Source organism: Dipteris shenzhenensis, chromosome 29 (genome assembly GCF_047967505.1).
Source record: "Dipteris shenzhenensis isolate YYH24624 ecotype China chromosome 29, Dip_SZ_1.0, whole genome shotgun sequence".
In the NCBI taxonomy this organism is placed as follows: domain Eukaryota; kingdom Viridiplantae; phylum Streptophyta; class Polypodiopsida; order Gleicheniales; family Dipteridaceae; genus Dipteris; species Dipteris shenzhenensis.
Window position 1 is genome coordinate 40,522,656 of NC_141624.1, and position 23,828 is coordinate 40,546,483.

Below are 23,828 nucleotides of genomic sequence, written 5' to 3' on the forward strand. Positions count from 1 at the left end.
GTATAGTAATTCAAAGGGCCTTTGTCACTCCCAACTCAAGGTGCAAAATGCCCTACAAGGCTTGTCGACACTAAATTTCTCGAAATACAGCCTCTCCTCACCAAGAACACCAAGTTCCATAGGGACGAGAGATTACTTCGCACCATCATTAACCCCCGACTCAAGGAAGCAGCACAATTCCTATCCACAATCTTGGGGGTTAAGTGTAGCAAGAATCTATCCCTCCCACTCTGCACATTTGTTTTGTTGAGTAGGCAGCCAAAGCAAGACTGGATCCAGCACTTAGTCATCTTCTTCACAAAAAAACTTGATGGTTCATTAGGACAAAAATGTAAAATTCCATACTTATTAGCTGTAATCATCAATAAAGAGCTACAGGAACAAGAAATGACTCTGCCCCAGTCACCAAAACCTATTGAGGAGTTGGACATTCCCTTCTCACCAGCATGGGAGCCGTCACCAACTTCTCCTAATATCACATTGGTAAATGCGGATACCTCAGAAGAAATGTGTACTCTCGAGGTAGGAATTAAGGAATTGCACCATGAGATGCTACAGTTTGGCGCAAATTACAACCAATATATCCCCAACAATAGCAGTAGCTTGAGCCTAAGGCTACATCGGCACCAGCACCGCCCGACCATCCACATCATGCCAGTCAATGAGCCACAAGGAGAGCTAGTGCCAGATCAACAATACGACTATAGTACCCAAGTGACTGACTTACCATTGGAACAACCACCAGTAGCAAGTACTATAGAATCATCAGGATGGCTACATGGGCACCAATTGTATTAGCAGTATCACCAATCCTCATCACCATCGGTCATTCTCCATCATCAAGCCAGCCAAATGCTTCAAATGTCCAAACTATTCACTACCTTGGCCAAGGAGGAGCATGCACCAGAATTGGAAAGACAAACTGTAGGCAGCAATCGAAGACCAATTCCATGGAATCGCCATAGAGGTCAGGGCACTTCAACTACAAATAGATGAGAAAGAGGTTGAAGAAGTGCGCATGAACCAAGCTCTCCAAGAGAGGACCTCGAACCTCCACCAGAGCCACATACAATTGACAGTAGCAGTACAAGCTACGGCAATCCTACAGATCTCCTATGACTAGACCTTAGCACATGCTCAACAAACAGAGAAACTGGCACAAGCTCGACTCACTCTAATCCAAAAAGAAGAAGAGCTCCAAGATTACCAAGAAAAGCTTGAAGGCATGCAACAGTCTTTGGCAACACGCACATTCAGCATTGAAGAGCTTACAAGGGACTGCAGAATCTTAAAGGACCAACTTACTACTGCTAAAGAGGCCAACACTTCTCAAGCACAAGTCTTGGACCAATGGTCCAATACCACTAAAGTCATTCCTATACAAGCATAGGTCTCCTTGCAAATGAAAAAGCTTAAGGAGGCATATACATCCATCTACCATAAGTATAAGGAAAAAATTGATGAAATGCAATCCCAAAAGATAGTCATCTCAAAGCTTAACCTCCAATTGCTAGTGCACAACAATGCGGCAATGGAAGAGCAGGGTATTCTTAGTATGCAGTGTTCCGAGGCTTTTTGTCACCTACAAATCTATCGGTGTTGTCCTTTGTAGTAAGTGTAGCTTAGGACCTCGGGTCATATTCTGGTGAGAGACGTAGGCTTGAGTGTGGTAAGCAAACATAGTACATGCATGTGTGAAAGGGACATGCATCATCATGATTAGGGTAATAAAGGCTTTCACCTTCATTGGGGGTTGAAGGGTTTAGGAGGAGTTTCAAGGTTAGACGGAGGCTCAGGGTTAAGAAGGAGGTTCTCGTGTTTAGAAGAGGTTCAGGGTTCAGGAGGATCCAAGGTTCATGGGGTAGAGTACATGGCGAAGAACTTGTCTCCCTCATAGATCATGGAGGTCAAGGGTTTAGGGGGAGCATAGGAGTGGAAGAGGAAGAAATGTAGGAGTAGAAGGGAGGAGGAGGGAGGAGAAGGGAGGAGGAGGAGGGAGGAGGAGGAGGAGGAGGGAGGAGGAGAGGGAGAGGATGGGTTGCAAGGTTAGAGGAGAGGGCAGGAGGAGTTGCAAGGTTAGGACATGCTTTTGGATGTGGAGTGCAAGGAAGCATGGACACTTAGAGACAATTGCTTGGAATACCAAAGTAGAACTCAACACAATGCCCCAAAGAGTGTGGGCTTCATTGCATTATGGGGTATTTATACAAGTTAGAGAGCTTCTCTCTCTACATGTAGGAATTGTAGACATTCTCTCTCTACATGTCGAACTTGCATCTAGAAGTTGCATGTAGGAGTTGCAAGTTGCATGTAGGAGTTGCATGTTTCATGTAGAAGATGCATGTTGCATGTAGAACTCGCACATAGGAGTTGCATGTTGAACTTGCATGTAGGAGTTGCATCTTGTATGTAGAACTCACATCTAGAACATGCATGTAGGACTTGCATGTAGAACATGCAAGTTGGATTCCTAGCCTTATGCAAGTACAAGCGCATGTAAAACATGCAAGTTGGATTCCTAGCCTTATGCAAGTACAAGTGGAGCTTTGCCGCTACTCTACACACACATTCTGTGCTACCTAAGTCCATGTTGGCACAGAGACAACATTCCCTAAGGAATCATGAGAGTTAAAGTGACCCTGGGCTAAAGGCAAGGACTTGGGGAAGAGGAGGAGTAGGGGTCACATTAAGGGGCTGTGGCTCAGGGGGTTCACCTCACAAAGTTTTAATGTACCACATGCATTCAAAAGGAGGAGTATTTTAATTCAACTTTTGGAAAAAATATAGCAGGATTAAATAAGAGGAGGGATTTTCAAATTGAAATTTAGGGAAAATTCCATATATATGCATATATACTTAAAAAACCCCTCGAACGCACGTGATGCATCACATTTCTTAAAAGTGCACCCTTGAAGGGTGTTGACAATTAGGCACCTCTTCATATTTGAACCCCCATAAAAGTTATGAAAAAGCTTGTTTTGGAAAGTAGCTTATATAAGTAAAATGAGAGTAAAATATATGTCGAAATTGCCTACACATGTGGCCATGTTTCACAACTTGTTGCACTCCATTCTATCTGCATGGTTTGATAGTTTAAAGTGCGCTGGTTGGCAAGGTTGCAGCTTGTAAAGTCACTTGTCGATAAAGCTTTGACAAGCTTGCTTAGTGCCTACAAATCAAGTGCTGCCAAGGAGAATTGCTAGAGAATACAATTGGAGGTTGATGGGATTGAAAATAGGTTTGTAGTGTACTTTGCTTGGCTGAAATTGAGAAATCTAGGTTGGGATTTGAGGTTGACCGAATGTATGTTTTTTTTTTTAAATGATGGTTATAATTTTTGGAAAATTTTAAGATTCAATCCCAACTTTTCATTAGTATTACCCTTAATATTAAGCATGTAGCCACATACAGTCCCTGGTGCTAGTGGCAGAGGCCAAGGATAAAGCCCACTAGGACCTCATTTGGCTACATGTGCCATTTCTCTTTCCATTGCTCAATCACCTATATGACATTGGGGTTGGTGATTCCCAAGTGCGTGAATTTATACTTGTAGTGCTTATGTTGTGTCTGGGCCTTGGTCCACTTGGTAATTGGACTCCTACAAACTTTGAGCAAGTTGTGCCACATAGCGGTGGCCTTAGTGAGACCATGATGGCAAGAAGTTGCTTGATGAGGTAGAGTAGTGGGACATAGTAACCAAGCAAGGTCTGCAAACAACCTTGTGGTTTCTAGAATGAGACAAAATCTAGAAGAGTTCCGTTGTTGGAGAGAGTTGTGGTTAATGGTGGATGTTATGGTTTATGTCGAGACCCAAGACCACTATGTAAACAAAACACATATGCTTGCAAGCTGTGAACTTCCCTTTCACAAGCCTCTAGACAAAGTCTGTACACGTGCATTGTGGAGTATCACGTATAGTCGCATTGTAAGTACTATTGTTGCATAGCTTTCAATTTGAAAGACAACCTTCATTTCTAGTTAATGACTTGCTCCCGCACGACCATCGCTTTCAAGTCGATTGCCTTTTTGATCCTGTCATTTGTTATAGTAGAAATCGTTCTTCTTTGTCTTCTTATTCCCCTTAGTGCAACCTCATGTTTGTCAGGAGAACTCTCTGACACAACATTATTGGCCTACACATAATGGGCTTGCAACATGTACCCTCCTTTTTTCAATGCATCCACTTCCTATTGGCTCATGTTAGTTCCATTGTCAACTGGCCATTGTTGTAGTGGCACTGTGGGTGGATTCACAATGTTCTTGTTTAGATGCCACCTATGAGTCACATCACTAGGGCCAAAACACATGAATTGCATTGTCTCACCCCCACTATAAGCCTGCTTTCCAAAGAATCCTGGGGCCACAATGTTCTTTGTTGCCTTACCCAAGGTGACAACCTTTCCACATTTTTCCTTGCCACTGCTTGTGCCCATGCATTACCACTAGGAATGCACGTGATTGCCCAAAATTTATTGTGAATCTACTTTTCCACCAAGAGTGCACCAGCTGGATATGATTACTTGGCAATGCAGATCTCTAAGGATGCCCAATGTTCAATTATGGTGTCCTTTTCATATTTGCGTACTCAATGTCTAGTCTATGAGACATGTTTGGAGAAGCTTTAAGCCAGTGACTAGTCTTTTTCTCCCGATAGTGATCTTATCCCCCTCCAATACTTTGTTATTAGCACCCAAGAAAGCTTCGTCAACAACATCATGAACAATATTTACAAATCCTTGCTCTCAAATTGCATTAGGTTTTCCAGACACGACCCACCTTACAAGTTTTTGCAAGCTCAGTCCCATCCCAATATGCACTTTGTAGAATTGAACCAACCATATCACCAAGACAAGCTTTGTGTAGCCCTATCTTAGCACGTTCGACATAGTAGCAACCAATCAACTCCCATGTTTGGATTCATACATTTTTACCGTAGGCATATTTGCATGCTCCTCTTTTCCCAAGGTTTGCAAACAAAAATAAATTCCCATCTTTGGTGAAAGAAACATTTGCATGGTAACTCATTTCAAACTAAGCTAATGTTAGAATCTTTAAGATATGTACTGCATGAGTTGATACTTACAGCATTTATGTATGATCCCCAATGAGAATATCTCACATGCCACCATGATATCCAGCTATCCAAGGCAGTCAACTATTGGGGGTATGCAGCACCAATTCGCCAGAAGGCTTTGATAATATTGTATTTTGCCTTCGCACCTTCTTCTTGCCCTGCATTTGTCCATGACTTGCATAGTTCTATATGCCTATGTCTCTGTTCCACCACTATGCATTGTTTGGTATGCTTTATCAAACTATCTATAAAATGAAACAAGCAGCTTCTTTCCCTACCCACCAATGGTGTACATTGATCTTTTCCATAAACTTGTCGAATTGCATTCCAATTTGCCATGGCATGATTTGCCATGCAACCATGGAGTTGAACATCCATCACACCATGGTTTCTCATCACAAGATTAATGTCTCCCAAAAAAATTTATGTGCTATTGCATCTTCTACTTTCATTTCACAAATGGCTACTCTCTGTAGACTTTGAACACCTGCAACAACAAAAAGTTATTTAACATCATCAAAATAGTTAATTTTTAAATGAAATCAAGGGTGCTCAATTTGCACACCTCGGGTCATACACATGTGTTGCCATTGTAGACCAACCACGCACCCTTTGCACATGATCAAAGCACACCCACAAATGTTGCAAATCCCCTTCTTTTTGCATCCTCCTCACTAAATCAACACCCGATGCCGGTCTAGTGGTAGAAATTTTAAACATGCAACATCTCTCATGGTAGTATCCATTAGTTGCCTAGGAAACAGGGAAGCATGGAAGTATTCATACTGACACTTTGCTTTCAACTTCAGAATAGAATCAATTGAATCATCAGCTAGATTTGAAGCTGCTCTAAATGTCTCTATCCATCTTTCAAGTCTACACAAAGAAAATTGTTATCAATCAATTTTATGTGATATTGTTAATGAAATGTTGCAAGAAGATCAAAGACCCACATACCTCCTTCCCCACAAACTGACAATGTCACATCTTCATTGAATCCAGATATACTTTTAGTCTTATATCAGACCCATGGATGACCATCTTTGCTCTACTCCATCCTAGTCATAGAAACAGTATTTGCATCCACAGGATTCAACTCAAAAATACAATCACCATCATAGAGAGGTGGAAGATCTTGCCCAGGCACTTTGTTCCCTATCCAATCCACAAACTTTCGTAACTTGTTGTTTGATGGCAATCCCTTAATTAAGGTCTCCAAATGTAGAACTGGAGCATCCAACTTGCCATGCTATTTCTCTTCCAAGTGTATGACATCAGGGCACCTAGACTGCTCGAAATGGTCCTTTATCTCATGATTTGAATCATCTTCTAAGTCATAAATCTTTTGTTTACCAAGACCCACCTCCTTTTTACCTTCTACTTGCACTTGCAAGGACAAAGAATGCTCTAGAACAGAGCACTTTGAACCCTAAAATGTTATCTCCTTGCACGGTACAGCTTGGCTAAGTAATGTTGTGAGCCACCTAAACACTACCCATTGTCAAACAAAATGCCAAGCATATTACACTCTGAGACACTTTGGTATGTGTTTCTTCTCCAAACTCTACAAACAAGTCCTTATTGCCACACACAAACCGTAAGTGCTAGGGTAACAAAGAACTAGCTAGCATCAACAAGCCTAAGGAGTGTGTGAAAGGTGGAGTCTAAAATAGGAGTTTCCATAACAAATGAAGGAGGAGCTTAATCGTGGATACTTAAAGAGGGAAAAGATAAGTGCAAACCAAATAAACCCTAATCGAGATTAAATCTTAACCTATGTTTTTCTCTCTATCTCTCTATCTACTCTCTCTCTATTTTCCTCATCCCTAAATGTTATCTTTCTCTTCCTTCCCCCATCTTTCGCTCCTCTCTCTATCCTTTCTCACTCATTCCTCTCTCTTCTCTCTCTTGCTTCCTCTCTCCTCTCTCTTCCTTCCTCTCGTTGACTCTACCTCCTATCTCTCTCTTAAAATCTATCTCCCTATCTCTCTTTTGCTCTATCTCCCTATCTCTACCTCTTATCTCTATCTCCCTACCTCTATTTCTTATCTATCTCTTATCCTTTATCTCCCTGTCTCTCTTTCGCTCTATCTCTCTATCTCTCTTTTGCTATTTCTTTCTATTTCCCTATCTCTCCCTATCTCCCTATATTTTTCTCTTGCGCTTTCTATCTCTTATACTGTCTCTAGCTTTCTATCTCTTACGCTCTGTCTTTCACTCCTTATTACTTACGCTCTCTTTCTATTTCTTTCTATCTCTTACGCTCTCTCTTTCACTCCCACGCTCTATCTTTTAATCTCTTCGCTCTTTACATTCACAGGTTCTCTTAATCTCAACGTCTCTCCCTATCTCTTACGCTCTAAAGCTCCCATCTCTCCGACGGCTTCGTCTCTCTGCGTTGAGATATTTCATATGCCAATCAGCATCCCACCTTCAGATGTCTCTCGCCCCCATCTTCCCCGTCCCCCTACCGTCGTCTCCCCTATCACCACCCCCTTCCCTAGCCTCGTTGTCGGATGTATGTCCACCTCCGACACCCGGCTATGTAATTCCAGTGCCAACGATACTTTTGCGTCCACAGTTGCACCACCACCCTGTGCGCTCGCACTCCTGAAAGCCCTTCAAGTTGATCATGCACTGCGAATAGGACTTGCACGTTGGGTCTCGCCTCCTCACCACCGTTATTTCCGCTCGTATCGCCGCTCAGTTTTCCACCTCTCTTCCGCTTGGTCTGCCTCTCTCTACTCTTTCGCCTCTCTTCCTTCGCACTTCACCACCGTGCCTTTCGATACCCCTTTCTCTGCTCTTACACAGCCTCTCTCTGCTCTTCCAACTGCCTCTCTTCTGTGCCTCATACAAACCTGTTTGTCCCCCTCATTGCCTCACAAATGTCTCCTCCACTAACCCGTTTCTACCTCGGCCACCCAAGCTCTTCCTCTCCTGTGCAGCTCCTCATCTCCTCCTTGTTCTCTATTCGCAGCTTCGCACAACACTACTCCTTCATCTCCAGGTAGAGTTTTCTTTACCTCTATAGCCGCTTTGTGAGACAGACACCCCTGCATCCAAGCTCCTCTTCCATTTGGTCTCCTGTAGAGCACATTTGAGCCCTTCTCTAGCACGAAGAGATCTATGCTGTGTACACAGCTTTACGGTGTTGGCCGCCACCCAAGCTCGTATGTCGCCGTAACTTTACTCTCCAACTCGAAGTTATTTGGCCGTTGTTCCATGCCTGTTCTCTCGTCACGAACTGTTGGTCGATTTTGATAGCTCAACTTCGCCTGCTTGAAACTCTGTTGTCGTTTGGTAGCCCAAAGATACCCTCCTAGTAACATATGCAATGTCCCGGCCCTAGCTTGCCGGCGAGCTATGTTAGCTGGGTTCATTATTTTATAGAATGACAAAAAATTTGCCCTCTCTCAGTATAGCTTCCCAACGCGCTATATGCTAGGAGGGCGTCTATATTTTAATGAATTAAGAAACTTTTCCCTCCTCCCAGCATAGCTCATCGGTGTGCTATGCTGAGAGGGGTAAAAGAATATAGCTGGCCTCAGGAACTAGCAGAAATAGACATTGTGGAGGATGTCTTTTAAGCAAGTGAATTGGCATTGCCTCCCTAGCTATTCACTCCAGATTGGAGGAGGAATGTTCACAGTTGCTTGCACAAGGAAGAGTAAGAGCCTGGTCGACAGGAGCAAGACTGGGAAGAATTATGTGAGCGTGTGTCATCAGAGGTCATAGTGGTGGCTACATTTTAATGAATTCAAAAAACATTCCCCCCCTCTTAGCATAGCTCACCCGTGAGCTATGTTGGCAGAGGTCAAAATTTTTAGCCCCCTCTCAACATAGCAAAGGACAAAAACATTTGCCCCCTCTTGTAAAAACTTTAATGAATTCAATGTCCCTCTTTGAAATTCCGTCGAGTGGATCACCTCTATGAAAAGATAGTTAGACAATTATTATCACTATGGGAAGCTATGTTTCATGGGCAGGTTATAGTTTAGATCTATCATGGTCTCCAAGTTGTTCTTAGAACTGAGCAAGGTCTTCTTATCATGGTTTTTTTGCCTGATATTTCAAACACATGGTCTTGTTATCATGTAGTTGGGTTTCAGGCCTATAAATTTTGACCACCTGCAACATAGCTTGCCGACGATCTATGCTAGAGGGTGATGGAAAAATATGTTCATTATAAACATTTGATCCCCTCCGGCATACCTTATTGGCAATCTAAGTGGAAGGGGGATGGAAAAAGGTATCCATTATAAAAAAATTGACCCCCTCTTGCGTAGGTCACCGGTGAGCTATGTCGAGGGACAATGGAAAAATGTATCTATTATTAAAACGTTGAACCCCCTCCAGTATAGCTTGCTGATGAGGTATGTCAGAGGGAATGGAAAAATATGTCTACTATAGAAATTTTGACCCTCATCAGCATAGCTCGTCGGTGAGCTATGTCTGGTGGGGGAAATTTTTTTAAGAAGTGGAAATTTTTAAATAGTCAAAAATGTTTTTATAAGCTACATACTCAGTTGTGAGGAGTAGAAGTTCAAACTTATTAATTTGCATTATCTTCATGTGAGCATGTTTGTAGGGAGAGATAGAAAGAGAAGGAGAGAGGAGGGTAAGGAAAGAGAGAGAGAGTAAGAGAGAGGTTACTACGTTTAAAGGTTTCTTTTGCTATTCTATATGGAGTTTCTCATGCTTTAATCAAATTGGTCGTACTAAGAATACTGAAAATGTATTTTTTAATTGGACGGGAGATGCTTCCAAAAAAAATTATCTTTAATTTGATTCAAGCATTAAATTAAGAGTTCTATTTGGACTGTTTGAGCACTATTAAAAAGTATTTCAGAATGGTGATGACCATATCATTACATAAGCTCGCTATGGAAACGACAGCAACAACATCAAATAAATTGCATAGTGTTGAGACCAATGATGGAGAGAAACAGGTGCAGGAGACTAATGATGAAGATAAAGAGGTGCAACTAGAAAATATTACAATTGGGGTGAGTATTTCCTTCGCTTGGTCAATGAATATTGATATGATTAAGGGTGCAACAAATGTATTCAATGTTTTGAATGGTTTTTTAATCAATACTACTCTAACAAAAAATAATTTGTTGCAGCCAAATATTTCAAAAACCACATCATTTGGAGATGATAATGACTTTGTTGATGATGATTTGGATGATGTAAGTTCAAAAGAAGAAGTCCCAACTAAAGAAGCTATGAAGGGTAAGGAGAGGAATAAAAAACTAAGTGAGAAAGACAATTTTATTGAGAGACCAACTCACTTTCAAGTGGAATTATTAGCACAAACTATGGATCGACTTAGGATAATGAGAGGGACTCCACCTCCTCGTATCCTTTTGTGCCAAATTTATACTCATGATGGCAATCTACATTGAAATCCATATTCACTTTTGATGGCTATTTGGAGGAAAAAGGATCTTTTGTATTGTCTTTGAAGGGACCTTCTGGGACAGAAATTCTTGTCACTGAAGATATCATTGCCACATGGGATCCCATTTGGCAAGACGTGAATAAAAAATTTGAGGAAAACTTGGTAATGAACAAGATGTGGGGTGATTTACAAAATAAAATGGTTCATTGTTGGGATAGCAATCATAGGACTCAAGCTTGGATGGAGGCTACAACGAAACTTATAGGTTTGATGCATCCAAGCACATTGCAGTGAGGGCGAGCTTTATATCTATTATTAAGCATGTCCAAGTAAGTGATGATATTACAATTTGATGATTAATAATTTGATGTTTCTTTGTGAAGATTAAACGAGGAGGCACTTGTCAAAATGGAGTTGAAGGATGTTTTGTAATTAGCTAGGAAATTGGGTGAAGCTAATGACTTTTTTTTGCATCCAGATTTACTCTTGAGGAGATCGAACACGTAAATTTGAAGTTTTGTGGTGTGCCTCTTGGTGTTAAGTTAAAGTTCAATGGTGTGGTTTTTGCTTTAAAGTATGTAATTGAAGCTTCACCTTTTTGTAGCATGTTGTTTGGAGTAGTCACATAGCTTAAATGCTTGTTTTGCATTTCATTGTGTAGGTTAGAATTGCCAAAGATACGGATCTAAAAAGGCATGGTCGATTGCCTTGGTATTCGCTTACTTGTTACATGTTGGCACGGATTCTATTCCCGGTATGTCCTACTCCATATTATTTTTGTTTCAAATTCAAATAATGAGATTTCATTGACTTGAATAGTAAATTGGGATATGTTGTGCATAAGAAACTAATGACTTGGGATGGTTGCTATTGATTTCCTCTATCACTCATAGAAGGGAGACGAAGATACAGATCAGGAGACATGGTTTCCATGTTCATGACCGCATACATTTGCAGGGTGTGGATCCTTTTGGAAGGAGATTTGATGGGAGACAGGTGAAGCTTCCTTGTTTTGGATTACTTTTAATTTTTTTATTCTTTTAGAGGGACTATGTTGTTTCTTTTGCAATTGAGGGTTTTTGGGTCATTGTTATTGTTGCATGTTGTTATCTCTTACTTTGATTTTGTCATGGTAATCTAGGAGATGGCTCTAGATGTATACATTTTGTATCGCAAGATGAGTGCCACAAAATTGCACAAGGAAACAGGAAGCAAAGTTGAAGAAAAGTTATTTAATTTGAAAAGTAATGCATGGACCCACTTGCTTCCGAAATCTGAATGGACCATAGATATCAATGGACCATTGAGGGAAAGTATGGAGAGGAGTGGTTCTAGATTTGCTTGTTGGGGCGGGTGGTACCATCAATGCAGGGGCAAAGGTTGGGGTCCATGTTAGGTGAGTGGATTATGATCCAAAGCTTGTGAACTAGATCATGACACATAGAGGTGAGTCATTCTAGTCTAATGTCATGCTTGAATTTCCAAATTTGAAGTCTTGCGACAATAAATGACAATGAAGCTTACTTTGCAGGTATGCAATTGGTTTGATTTTCAAATTGAATTGTTTGTGTAAAACATGTGGTGGTGCAAGGTCAACAGGAGACTTCTACATCCACACCTCATACGGTTCCATAGTTTGGAGAACCCATTGAGGATGTTGACTTCTAGTAAGACATAGAGGATTTATTCTTTCAGAATATTTTTTTAATCTCTGAGAGAGGAGTTACTACAAAATGACAGCTATAGTAGTGGTCTACCTTGTTATGCAGAGAACATGGCTAGGCACATGGAGGTTCATGGTGGGCAAAATGACAAGAAGGCAAAAGCAAAGAAGAGAAGAAATCTTTGCATCTATGTGGATGGCATTGCTTCATAGGACTAGTAGCCATATCTGTGTTTCCTTTCATTTTATATCTTTGTTGTGAAGACATGCTATTTTTGCATATTTCTTGCACCTATGTGGATGATATTGCTTCAAAGGAGTTGCCATACCTATGTTACCTTTCATTTTATGTCTTCATTGTAGAGACATGCTATTTTGCATCATGTGGATGCCATTGCTCTAGAGAAGTAGCCATGTATATGTTTCCTTTCATTTTATGTCTATGTTGTAGAGACATGCTATTTTGGAATCATATTTGTGTGCATTCAAGAGAGAGAGAGATAAATTTAATATTTAATATCATTGTCCAACTTCTAATGTTTGATAATTTTACGCATGCACTAATAGGCATGCGTCAACTAATACTCTGGGTACTATGCATTATGCTAGCATATAATAGAAGGCCTAAAAGCATGCTTTAGTTCACTCTCTTTTCTCTCTCAATGTGTGTGTGTGTGTGCATTCAAAAGAGACAAAGAGATAAATTTAATATTTAATATCTTTGTCCAGCTTTTAATGTTTGATAATTTTATGGATGCATGGATCTCATAATTAGCTTAAGGTGGATCATTTAAAGTTGCACATTTAATTTCCAAGGGCTATCACAACATGTGAAGTTGGGACTAGAAAGCTCTAAATTATCCGATGAAAGCATGTGTGTGTGTACTACGATGTCTAATGAGGAAAAGCAACAATTTGAAAGCTGGTCGTCATATTCATATGGCTTTACCCACAACTATGGCTACATGCAAGTTTTAAAGGCGTACTTTTTTCAAAGGTATAAAGAGTTTAAAGCAATATGTTTAAAAACGGTCCATAGCATGCTTTTGGGCCTTCCTTCCCTGGCGATTATATGTTGGCATAATGCATATTGCCAAGAGTATTTGTATATTAGGATCAACATAAAATAGTTGAGGCATGCCTATTAGTACAGTCACTCTCTGGCTTCTTGATTGTAGGTAGTCTAGTCCAGTCGGTGGAATCCAGCCAACTATTCGCATTGTAGAGACAACCCCTCCACCACGTACACATCAGGTTGGTGATGTTGATTTTTTCCCCGAATAGATTCTAGACCTTCTAGAGAGAGAGAGAGAGAGAGATTTAACATTTATTAATTCCTATATATTTTTGGTTTTGTTTTAGAGATAGAAATTTTATTTGCACTTTTATGGGTACCAAGTCTTATCTCTTCTCTACAAGGTTCTTTGACTAGAAACTCTCATATTTAATAGTATAAATAGTCTCTTGATAGGACACTTAAGCTTTTGGTCTTTATTGGCCAAGGAAATAATAGAATTAAGATTACGCAAAGGGGACATTTCTTTTATATATGCATAACATTTTGATTTTATAGGGAAACTTTTCACTTTTGTGGGATTAGCTAATAATAATTTGAGAAAAAAGACTCTCAAGCTCAAGTCCTTTTCTTTATGGAGTTTCTTTTACCTGGCAAGATCATACGTCTAATGAGGAAAAGCAACAATTAAAAAGTTGGTCATCGTTTTTGTATGGCTTTACACACACACACACACACACACAAATAGCTATAGCTACGTGCGACTTTTTAAGGCGTACTTTTTTCAAAGGTGTAAAGAGTTCAAAGAAAATTTATTAATATCTATATATTTTTGGCTTTGTTTTAGAGATAGAAATTTTATTTGCACTTTTATGGGTATCAGGTCTTATTTCTTCTCTACAAGGTTGTTTGACTAGAAACTCTCAGATTTAATAGTATAAATAGTCTCTTGACAGGAAACTTAAGTTTTTGGTCTGTATTGGCCAGGGAAATAATAGAATTAAGATTAGGCAGAGGGGACATTTCTTTTATATATGCATAACATTTTGATTTTATAGGGAAACTTTTCACTTTTGTGGGATTAGCTAATAATAATTTGAGAAAAAAGACTCTTAAGCTCAAGTTCTTTTCTTTATGGAGTTTCTTTTACTTGGCAAGATCATACGTCTAATGAGGAATAGCAACAATTCAAAAGCTGGTCGGCATTTTCGTACGACTTTACACACACACACATGAATAGCTATAGCTACATGCAACATTTTAAGGCGTACTTTTTTTAAAGTTGTAAAGAGTTCAAAGCAATATGTTTAAAAACAGTCCATAGTTCGGCTTATTGATTGTAGGTAGTCCAGTCCAGTCGGTGGAATCGAGCCAACTATTCGCATTGCAGAGACAACCTCTACACCACCTACACATCAAGTTGGTGATGTGGATTCTTTATAAATTTCTAAAGCTTCTAGAGTAAATTTTATAAAAGGTTCATAGGGATTATAGGTGCAACTGAGAGAGAAAGAGAGAGAGAGAGAGAGAGAGAGAGAGAGAGAGAGAGAGAGATTTAACATTTATTAATATCTATATGTTTTTGGTCTGTATTGGTCAAGGAAATGCTAGAATTAAGATTAGGCAGAGGGGATATTTCTTTTATATATGCATAACATTTTGATTTTATAGGGAAACTTCTCACTTTTGTTGGATTAGCTAATAATAATTTGAGAAAGAAGACTCTTCAAAAAGAGAGGGAGGGAATTTTACGCGTGGTACACACACACACACACACACATTCTTGACGGGTAGGGGACCTTAGATTTGACCAAATGAAACTTGAGTGTTGAAAGTTGATATAGCAAATTTTTTAAAAGGCTTTCTAGTTATCTCTTGGATGTATTTTAAAAATTCATTCTTCATCGATAGGGGACATTGGAGTGTTGAAATTTAACATTGTGCAAACTTTTAAAGAAGTCTTTTCTTGAAGGGTAGTGGTCACAACGCACATTTTAATACGATTGCACATATGTATTGAGGAAAAGCTAAAATTCAAAAGGTGGTGATTATTTTTATATGGCCTACACATCAAATTGAATGAAAGTTGAGTGTTGAAAAAAAATTTTATTTTAAAAGCCCCTAAAGACATTTATTTTATAAGCAATTTTAAAATAAGAGGCTTCTCAAGCTCAAGCTCTTTTCTTTATGGGTACCAGTGAAAACACACACACACACACACACACATTCTTGACGGGTATGGGACCTTAGATCTGACCAAACGAAAGTTCAGTGTTGAAAGTTGATATAATTTTTAAAAGGCTTTCAAATTATCTCTTGGATGTATTTTTAAAATCCATTCTTCATGGGTAGGGGACATTAGAGTGTTGAAATTTAACATTGTGCAAACTTTTAAAGAACTCTTTTCTTGAATGGTAGCGGTCTCAATGCACATTTTAATATGCTTGCACACATGTATCAATGACATGCACACAATTGTCAACACTTCTGTCCAGGCACTCTCTTTGCGAACTAAAGCATGCTTTTGGGCCTTCCTTCCCTAGTGGATTATATGTTGGCATAATGCATATTGCCAAGAGTATTTGTATATTAGGATCAACATAAAATAGTTGAGGCACGCCTATTAGTGCAGTCACTCTCTTTCTTTTCATGTGTGTGTGTGTGTGTGTGTGTGTACCTATATATGTACACACATAAATTAAAAAATAAATAACTATAGATAAGTGCAACACTACATTCACACCTGAATGGAGAAACACTCACGCATTTATACAAAGAATCAACTATATATATATGTATAGAGAGAGAGAGAGAGAGGGAAATATATACATATTTGTGTTTGTTTACAGGAGATGGTGGAATGCGTTTCAAATTCAATACATCTTCATAGGAGAAAAATGTTACATTCAACATGTAAGGCACGTCGTGATTTTGATAGACAAAGAACAATATTCAAAAAACAAGCTACTAGAAACATAGAGACAAATGTGGAATTTTGTCCTGATGGTGCACACAATGTGCGATAGGATATGTTTGGAGGAAGGAATGAGACAAATACTCCAACTATAATAAAAAGAGTTCGGCTAGTTGCAACTAGGTCTTCTAGATGTTCAGTTGCAAGACAACGCATTGTTGACAACATGCCTACAGTTTTCAATGCACAAGGCATGCCTTTCTATTTTGTGCCGATTTCCCTTGAGAGATGATGTGGGACACCCATCTTTATACCCAGTACTCTTTTATGCTCCTACTCTTCAGTCGCTTGGAGCTATGAATCATTTCTGTAGTTTTTGCAATGCTCAATTGTGGGAGCAAGAGACAAGAGGAAATGTGCATCAAGTTGTGGGAAAGCACTGTTGTAAGGTTGGATGTGTATCACTATTTCCATTAGAGGAACCACCCGAGGATTTGAGAGTTTTATTGAATGGCAATGATGCAAGAAGTAGACTATTTAAGTGGAACATAAGAGCTTATAATAGTGTGATGGCCTTTGTTTCATTGGGTGCTCAACTCGATGGAATGTTTTTCGGAAATAGAGGTGTACAAACCTTTCAAGTGCATGGTAGCATATATCATCGTGTTGGAAATTTATTGCCTGACGGAGCTAGATAAGGAGTCCCACGGTTTGCACAGCTATATGTATACGACAAGGAGCATGAATTGCAAAAACGTTTGGATGGCATGCCTGGTTTGAATCCTGGCATTTTGGAGTTATTGCAGAGAATGATGCATGCATGCAATCCATATGCCAATGCATTGGTAGTTGTGGGAGAAGTTTTGAGACAAAATCCACATGCAGAGCTGAAGATGGTGATCTGTGAGAAACGTTCAACCTCTAGGTAGTACATGGCTCCCATAGCTAGCAAGGTTGCATCTATGATGCTAGGGTAAGGGGACGACTCTATGGCCATGTCAAAAGAATCTCTAATTTTCATCGATCATACATGCCACTCATGTATGTTCTGTTGTTTCCTCGAGGTGAGGATGGCTGGCATATATACATCACATATAGTGAGGCTCCTAATGACATGTCACTGCATGAGATACAATGTCCAAAAAGTGTTACGCAAAGAGAGTACTATGCATACCGTTTGCAGGTGAGGCCGGATACAAATGCATGTCTTTTGTGTGGGGGGAGATTATTGCAACAATACATTGTTAATGCATACAGTAGTATAGAAGAGTTTAGGTTAGTTTGGATACGCAACAATCAAGCTTCTTTACGTGCAAAGGTTTACCAGGGATTGATGGACATGGTCAATGCAGCTGATGGGGCACACAATGTAATGGGGAATGCTGTAAGCCATGTTACCGTCTTCTTTCACTGGAGGGCCACGATATATTTGTCAATTATACCAAGATGCAATGGCAATTGTAAGGAAAAAGGAAAAATCTAATTTATTCATCACATGTACTTGCAATCCCAACTAGCCTAAAATATCTGAAGGATTATTGCCAAGACAAACTACACAAGATCGGCTAGATTTGACAACTCGTGTGTTTTATCAAAAGCACAAGGATATGATGCAGTCAATTACGAAGCATGATTTGTTTGGAAAAGTAGCTGGGTACGTATCTGTGATTGAATTTCAAAAGAGAGGCTTGCCACACTCGCATATACTCTTGATTTTGGAAGGTGCCTTAAACCTGTGGATATTGGTCACTATGATCGATTGGTATGCGTAGAGCTACCTGATAGTACACTTTTCTTGAGCTGCATGAGATTGTTAGGTAGTGTAATGTACCCTGTGGTGCACTCAATGCCTCAACTACTTGCATGATTGATGGAAAGTGTAGTCACCGTTACCCACGTGTATTCTCTCAATCAACTATGGTGGGCAATGATGGTTATCCTATTTACATGCGTCGAGATGATCGTAGAAAGATTCAGTTGAAAGGGGCTACAATAGATAATCGTTGGATTGTGCCTTTTAATCCTTTCCTCTCCATTAAATACAAGGTGCATATTAATGTTGAAATTTGCTCAACAATTACTGATGTCAAGTATTTGTAATGAGATTAGTAGCTACTTAGATGCATGGTATGTGTCAGCATCAAAAGCATGCTAGCGGATTTATGACTATGCTATGCACGATGAAAAACCAGATGTCCAAAGGTTGCAGGTTCATCTTCCAATAACATTATATTTCGGGATGATGAAATGTGCAGAACATAGTGGATAGAGACCAAAACAGAAAGACTACTCTCACAGAATGGTTCACTTATAATCAATTACACAATGACTCAAATAATTTACTCTATGGTGACTTTCCAAGCGAGTTAGTCTTGAACAAAGGTGGTAAAAAGTGGACTAGAAGAAAGTAGGGCAATACCATCGGCCGAATGTATAATATTTCCTCGTCTGCTTGAGAGCTCTACTTCATGCGTATGTTGCTTAACGTTTGCAAGGGTTGCAAGTCTTTTGATGAGCTACACACTTTTGATGGGCAAGTTTTTTTTACTTTCAAGGCAGCATGCATGGCCAGAGGTTTGTTGGAAAGTGATGATGAATGGTTTGTGTGTATGCAAGAGGCTGTGTTTTATCAGAATAGTGTACAATTAAGACACCTCTTTGTCACACTTTTGGTTTTTTGTGAGCCAATGTCTCTTGGCCTTTTGTGGGAAAGATTATCCTCCAATCTTTCAGATGATTTCGTTCATGCATTAGAAGCAAGTTTGGGGAATGTAATCAATCGACATGCAGTGGCAATAAATAATGCGTTGGTTTACATGGATCACATTCTTCGTCAGCATGGACGAAGGTTGGCAGAGTGTGATGGATTGCCTATACCCGTCAAATCATATTTGTCAGCTACAAATGGTTTATTGGAAGAAGAAAGAATGTTCAATGCTGAGAAAGAGGCACAGATTGGTCAACGGATGGAAAGTTTCCTGAATCATTGTCAGCGGGTTGCATTTGATCAGATTTTGGCAAGCATATATGCAAATGTTGGTGAGGTTTTCTTTCTTGATTGTCTGAGAGGATCAAGAAAGACCTTTCTCTATAATAGTTTGTTGTCTCAATTACGTGGTGAGGGATATATCGCATTGGCATGTGCATCTTCAGGGATTGCAGCATTGCTCTTGACCAATGGACGCACAGCACACTCACGATTCAAGATACCTTTGGATTTGCATGCCACTAGCACTTGCAATGTAAAGGTTAACAGCCAACTTGCAGATCTTGTTGGCTAAGTTGATAATATGGGATGAGGCACCAATGACATATCGGTTTGCATTTGAAGCATTGGATCAAACATTGCAAGATATCATGTCAAACGATAAGCTCTTTGGTGGAAAGGTGGTATTGTTAGGAGGAGATTTTAGACAGGTATTGCCAGTGGTTTCAAAGGCGAACAAGAGGCGATTGTTAATGCTACGTTATGCCACTCAAAACTATGGAGATACAATAAGGTATTAAAGCTAACACAAAATATGCAAGTTCTCCAAAATGGTGATAGTTTAACATAGCATGAATTCATACAGTGGGTTTTGGACATTGGAAATGGGATAAACGAATGCATAAAAGAAGGTGATGTCATAATTCCATTTAGATACAAACTCCATGGAAGGCCTTATTCAATGGGTATATCTTGTTGAGATATGGTGCCATGAGCACATAGATTAAAGAGCAAAGGTATGTGATAAGGAATGTATTAAAGTAGCCACCCTGAGATGTGGACTACCTAATGTGGAGATGTGGATGGAGGATATCCACAAGATGAGATGTGGATCAGAGGATCCCACATGGTTGACTATTCAAAGGGCACTCTCTATATAAGAGGCCTATCATGTATTGTTGAGTACAAGAGAAGAAATGCACATTCACTCAAGATTCTGTTTATGAGTCCAAGCTAATCTATCTTGGAACCTAATTGACTTGAGGTACATGTCATGAGCACTCTCTTCATCATGTCTCCACATAGGTTCCATCCACCTTAGAGTGCTCCATAAATCCTAACGCACACATGTTTTGTCATGGTATCAGAGCATAGGTTTAGCTCTCCTAGTTTAGCTCATTAGTAGTTCACTAGGATTGCTTCCATTCCTAGATTAGTTTCAGAATGTAAGTTTAGAGAGTTTATCGCTTTGAGTTTTGAGAGAGAGATTCCTTGGGTTCATTTCCATTGTGAGAGAATTTCTTTTGCCCTTTTTTCTTCTTCTTCTCAGATGAGGAAATTTCCATTGTTAAGGGAAAGAGAGCTTTGGAGAGAGATCTAGTCCATCGGTTTTATGAAAAGAAAGAACCACCATAGTGCTCTCCTCCACAAACAATTCGACGGTGGCCTTGCCTATTCCTCCTGCCGCCCCCGTGATGACAGCCACCTTCCCTACAAGCCTTTGACGATGCGATGGAGAAACTGAGTTGGGGAACTCCCTTACAGAGGCGGCTACACACCAATGGGCTGCGAGGGAATGGGAGATGAGCCTAAGGCTGTGTGAAAGGAGAGGCCAACTACAAAGCTCTGAACAGCACTCTCCTTGAGCAGCGAAGGCACCTCAAACAACTACCTATTTGCAACAAAAACTCCGAACTCCCGCCAAGCCTTGCAACAATACCACAGGGCTCCCCTGCTCCATAGGTGCTCCATTCATCAAGGTGACTCAACGGGCCAGCAGACATCCGCATGCATCCCAAGCTTCCTTGTCTGCAAAGCCTACTCAACGCTCGTCTCCAAGCAGCCTGTTGAGGCTTCTACACCTCCAACTGATAAGCCAGCTCTAGCCATAGCAGTTTAGTAGTGCTCCAGCTACCTCTCAGCGGACTGTACAGCGACCTCTCCAACAATGCCTTTTGCATTGCGGCTCCCGCTCCTCCACGCTCTATAGCCACGGGCTGTAGCTCCTGAGGCTTCAACATAGCCAGCCAAAGTCCAAGCTACCTACAGCACTGAACGAATGGCGCATCCTCAGCCTTTCTTAGACGAGCCGCTCCAAGCCGACGGGCAGCTTCCTCCAACGTGAGCGCCAATTGGGCTCTAGACAATGAGCAATGAGCACCTACAAGCTCTCCTAAACGACGCCTCATCTTCGACGCTGCATAGCCTCCGAAATCAACACACCATCATCGTTTTTGAGCTTCTCCAAGGTCTCAGACCTTAGGAAAAGCCACGTGGAAGACCGTTGTTTATTTTAGGTTAGGTTTAATTCTTTGGTCAAAGTTTTGCCACATGGCAAATAAGGTTCAATCTTGGTCTGGTTAACTTAACCCACCCTGGTTAGAGTTAGGGTCAATTATGCCACATAAGCATGCACAGTCACCACAGTGCCACCTAAGCACAGAGTCCCTTGCTAAGCACAGTATGGAATTCAGCATGTGAATCCCTGTGCCACATCATCAAAGGCCCTCTTCTTCACAGAAACTTCGACAAGCCATAACTTGCAATCCAAGAAGAATTTGGACACGCTCCAAAAGGAAAAAGTGATCGTCTTTTTGAGCTCTACGCGTTGTCAGTTCAAAATCATTGTTAGCAATTAGACACTGTCAATATTGAAAGAAATCAATTGGTAAGACCTTTATAACAAATGGAAAAGCGACGCATGAATGCAAAAAGCATACCAAAAGCACAAGTGTATGAGATGACCATAGCATAGAGCATCGCATCCACACATAAAGCATTAAGGCACATGGAAGAACAAAGCATCATGCATCAAGCTACGTCAAGAGAAGAAGCGAACGCCATCGACATCAAGCATTGAGAAGCAACATCCTTTCCACCTACAGCCCATATGTTTGTAATCAAACCTGACCACCTGAGAGTAGCTATGAAAGCACCCAGGGGAGGTATTGACATGTAAAAACCGCACTTTACCACCTTAAGTAGCAATGTATGCACTAAGGGGAGGTGATGGAATGTAACTCACATCTGACCACCTTGCAGTAGCCAAAGGATCATGGCACCAAGGGGAGGTGTTGAGATATGGTGCCATGAGCACATAGATTAAAGGGCAAAGGTATGTGATAAGGAATGTATTAAAGTAGCCACCCTAAGATGTGGACTACATGATGTGGAGATGTGGATTGAGAATATCCACAAGAAGAGATGTGGATCAGAGGATCCCACATGGTTGACTATTCAAAGGGCACTCTCTATATAAGAGGCCTATCATGTATTGTTGAGTACAAGAGAAGAAATGCACATTCACTCAAGATTCTGTTTATGAGTCCAAGCTAATCTATCTTGGAACCTAATTGACTTGAGGTACATGTCATGAGCACTCTCTTCATCATGTCTCCACATAGGTTCCATCCACCTTAGAGTGCTCCATAGATCTTGAGACACACATGTTTTGTCAAGACTTGCAAGGGTTGTGGATTATGTACCATATTTTCGAGACCGCGCTCTAGCACCTCGAAACCTTGAGGTCGATGCAATCAATAATGTTGCATTGAGGGCAATGCCAGGGGATGAAAAAGAGTATCTAAGTGCAGATTCAGTGATCAACTCTGGTGAAGATCCTTTCTATTATGCAATAGAGTATCTGAACAGCCTTGATCTTGGAGGTGGATACCCACCTTATCGATTGGTTCTGAAGATGAATTCTCCAATCATTTTGTTACAAAATCAGAATCCTCGACAAGGACTCTGCAATGGGACTTGATTGATATGCAAAGAATTCCACACGAAGGTGTTAGAAGCTGAAATTACAACTGGTGCCAATGCTGGAGATAGAGTGTTCATTCCAAGGATTACTTTTCTTCCCAGTAGCTTGAAACTTCCATTTGAAATGAGGAGGAGACAATTTCACGTTCGACTAGCATTTGTTATGACAATAAACAAATCACAAGGCCAAATGATGTCTATTCTTGGCTTATATCTGGTGACACCAGTGTTTAGTCATGGGCAGTTGTATGTGGCTTTCTCACGTGTCCGATCATCAAATTTTGTTAGGGTATTCCTTCAAGGTGATGCGTGTGAGGTCAATGCTGATGGTGGAGAAATGGTTTCTAACGCCAACGTTGTATACAAGGAAGTTTTGCAATTGGCAACAACAACAAGCTAAAGTATGCTCTTTGTCTTTCAAACCCTCTTCAGACTTTCTTTGGTGACCAAATTCCATTCATATTGTCTTTAGAAATATTATAAAGTGCATAGTATATTCTCTAAATATTATGGCATGGCGATTCCAGTGGTTTTCTCCCCTGTATATACTCTTACATTGTGTATCTTTATTGCAATATGGTAGGATGTCACATTCACCACCAACTTAGTGGCTAATATCAGAGGTACATGTTTGTTTAATAGCTAAATGCTAACTTGATCTATTTAATAATATATATTTGTTGACATTTAGAAATATACAGGTCCCAGATATTGATCAGCTCCGGTGATACCACAGCTGCTGCTAATTGACTTGCTAGAGTTTGCATCTTATCTTGGGTGAATAAACTATTTTTTTGTGGCTTTTTTTTTTCCCAATAAGTGAGATTGATTTCGGCTATAGATTAGTGTGTAAGATTGATATTATTTTTTCTTATAGATTCGTTCCTGATTCGAGTTTTTTGTTGGAGCTCCAAGTCAAAGATCCATTTCTTTGGGGGGTGCATGCACCTCGGATACTATCATATCCTTACTCAGCAAGTTGCAGGGGCCTATGGACCTCAGAGGATCTCTGTGTGCTTTTTGGATTATGAAGAGCGTGTAGGATGGAATGCTTTCTTTCGTGG

At 40.3% G+C, this 23,828-nt stretch overlaps 2 protein-coding genes across 2 annotated transcripts; both read left to right on the forward strand.

The window, feature by feature from the left end:
* The first annotated feature begins 18,760 nt into the window (after positions 1 to 18,760).
* LOC147882841 (uncharacterized) lies at positions 18,761 to 19,354 on the forward strand. The gene has a single exon (XM_087400516.1). It carries the CDS (start codon positions 18,761 to 18,763, stop codon positions 19,352 to 19,354), a length of 594 nt encoding a protein of 197 aa, XP_087256642.1.
* A 25-nt stretch (positions 19,355 to 19,379) lies between these two features.
* On the forward strand, positions 19,380 to 22,762 carry LOC147882842 (uncharacterized). Its single transcript, XM_087400517.1, has 2 exons — positions 19,380 to 19,573; positions 22,459 to 22,762. The coding sequence occupies exons 1-2, from the start codon at positions 19,380 to 19,382 to the stop codon at positions 22,760 to 22,762; spliced, it is 498 nt and encodes a 165-aa protein (XP_087256643.1).
* The last annotated feature ends 1,066 nt before the right edge of the window (positions 22,763 to 23,828 follow it).

What these genes read in the sequence shown, in the direction of transcription:
- LOC147882841 (XM_087400516.1), top strand. Translation starts at nt 18,761, where the DNA reads ATGTCTCTTGGCCTTTTGTGGGAAAGATTATCCTCCAATCTTTCAGAT.
- LOC147882842 (XM_087400517.1), top strand. Translation starts at nt 19,380, where the DNA reads ATGACATATCGGTTTGCATTTGAAGCATTGGATCAAACATTGCAAGAT. An exon ending in AACTATGGAGATACAATAAG is followed by an intron (nt 19,574 to 22,458) that starts GTATTAAAGCTA and finishes TGTTTTGTCAAG; the next exon opens with ACTTGCAAGGGTTGTGGATT.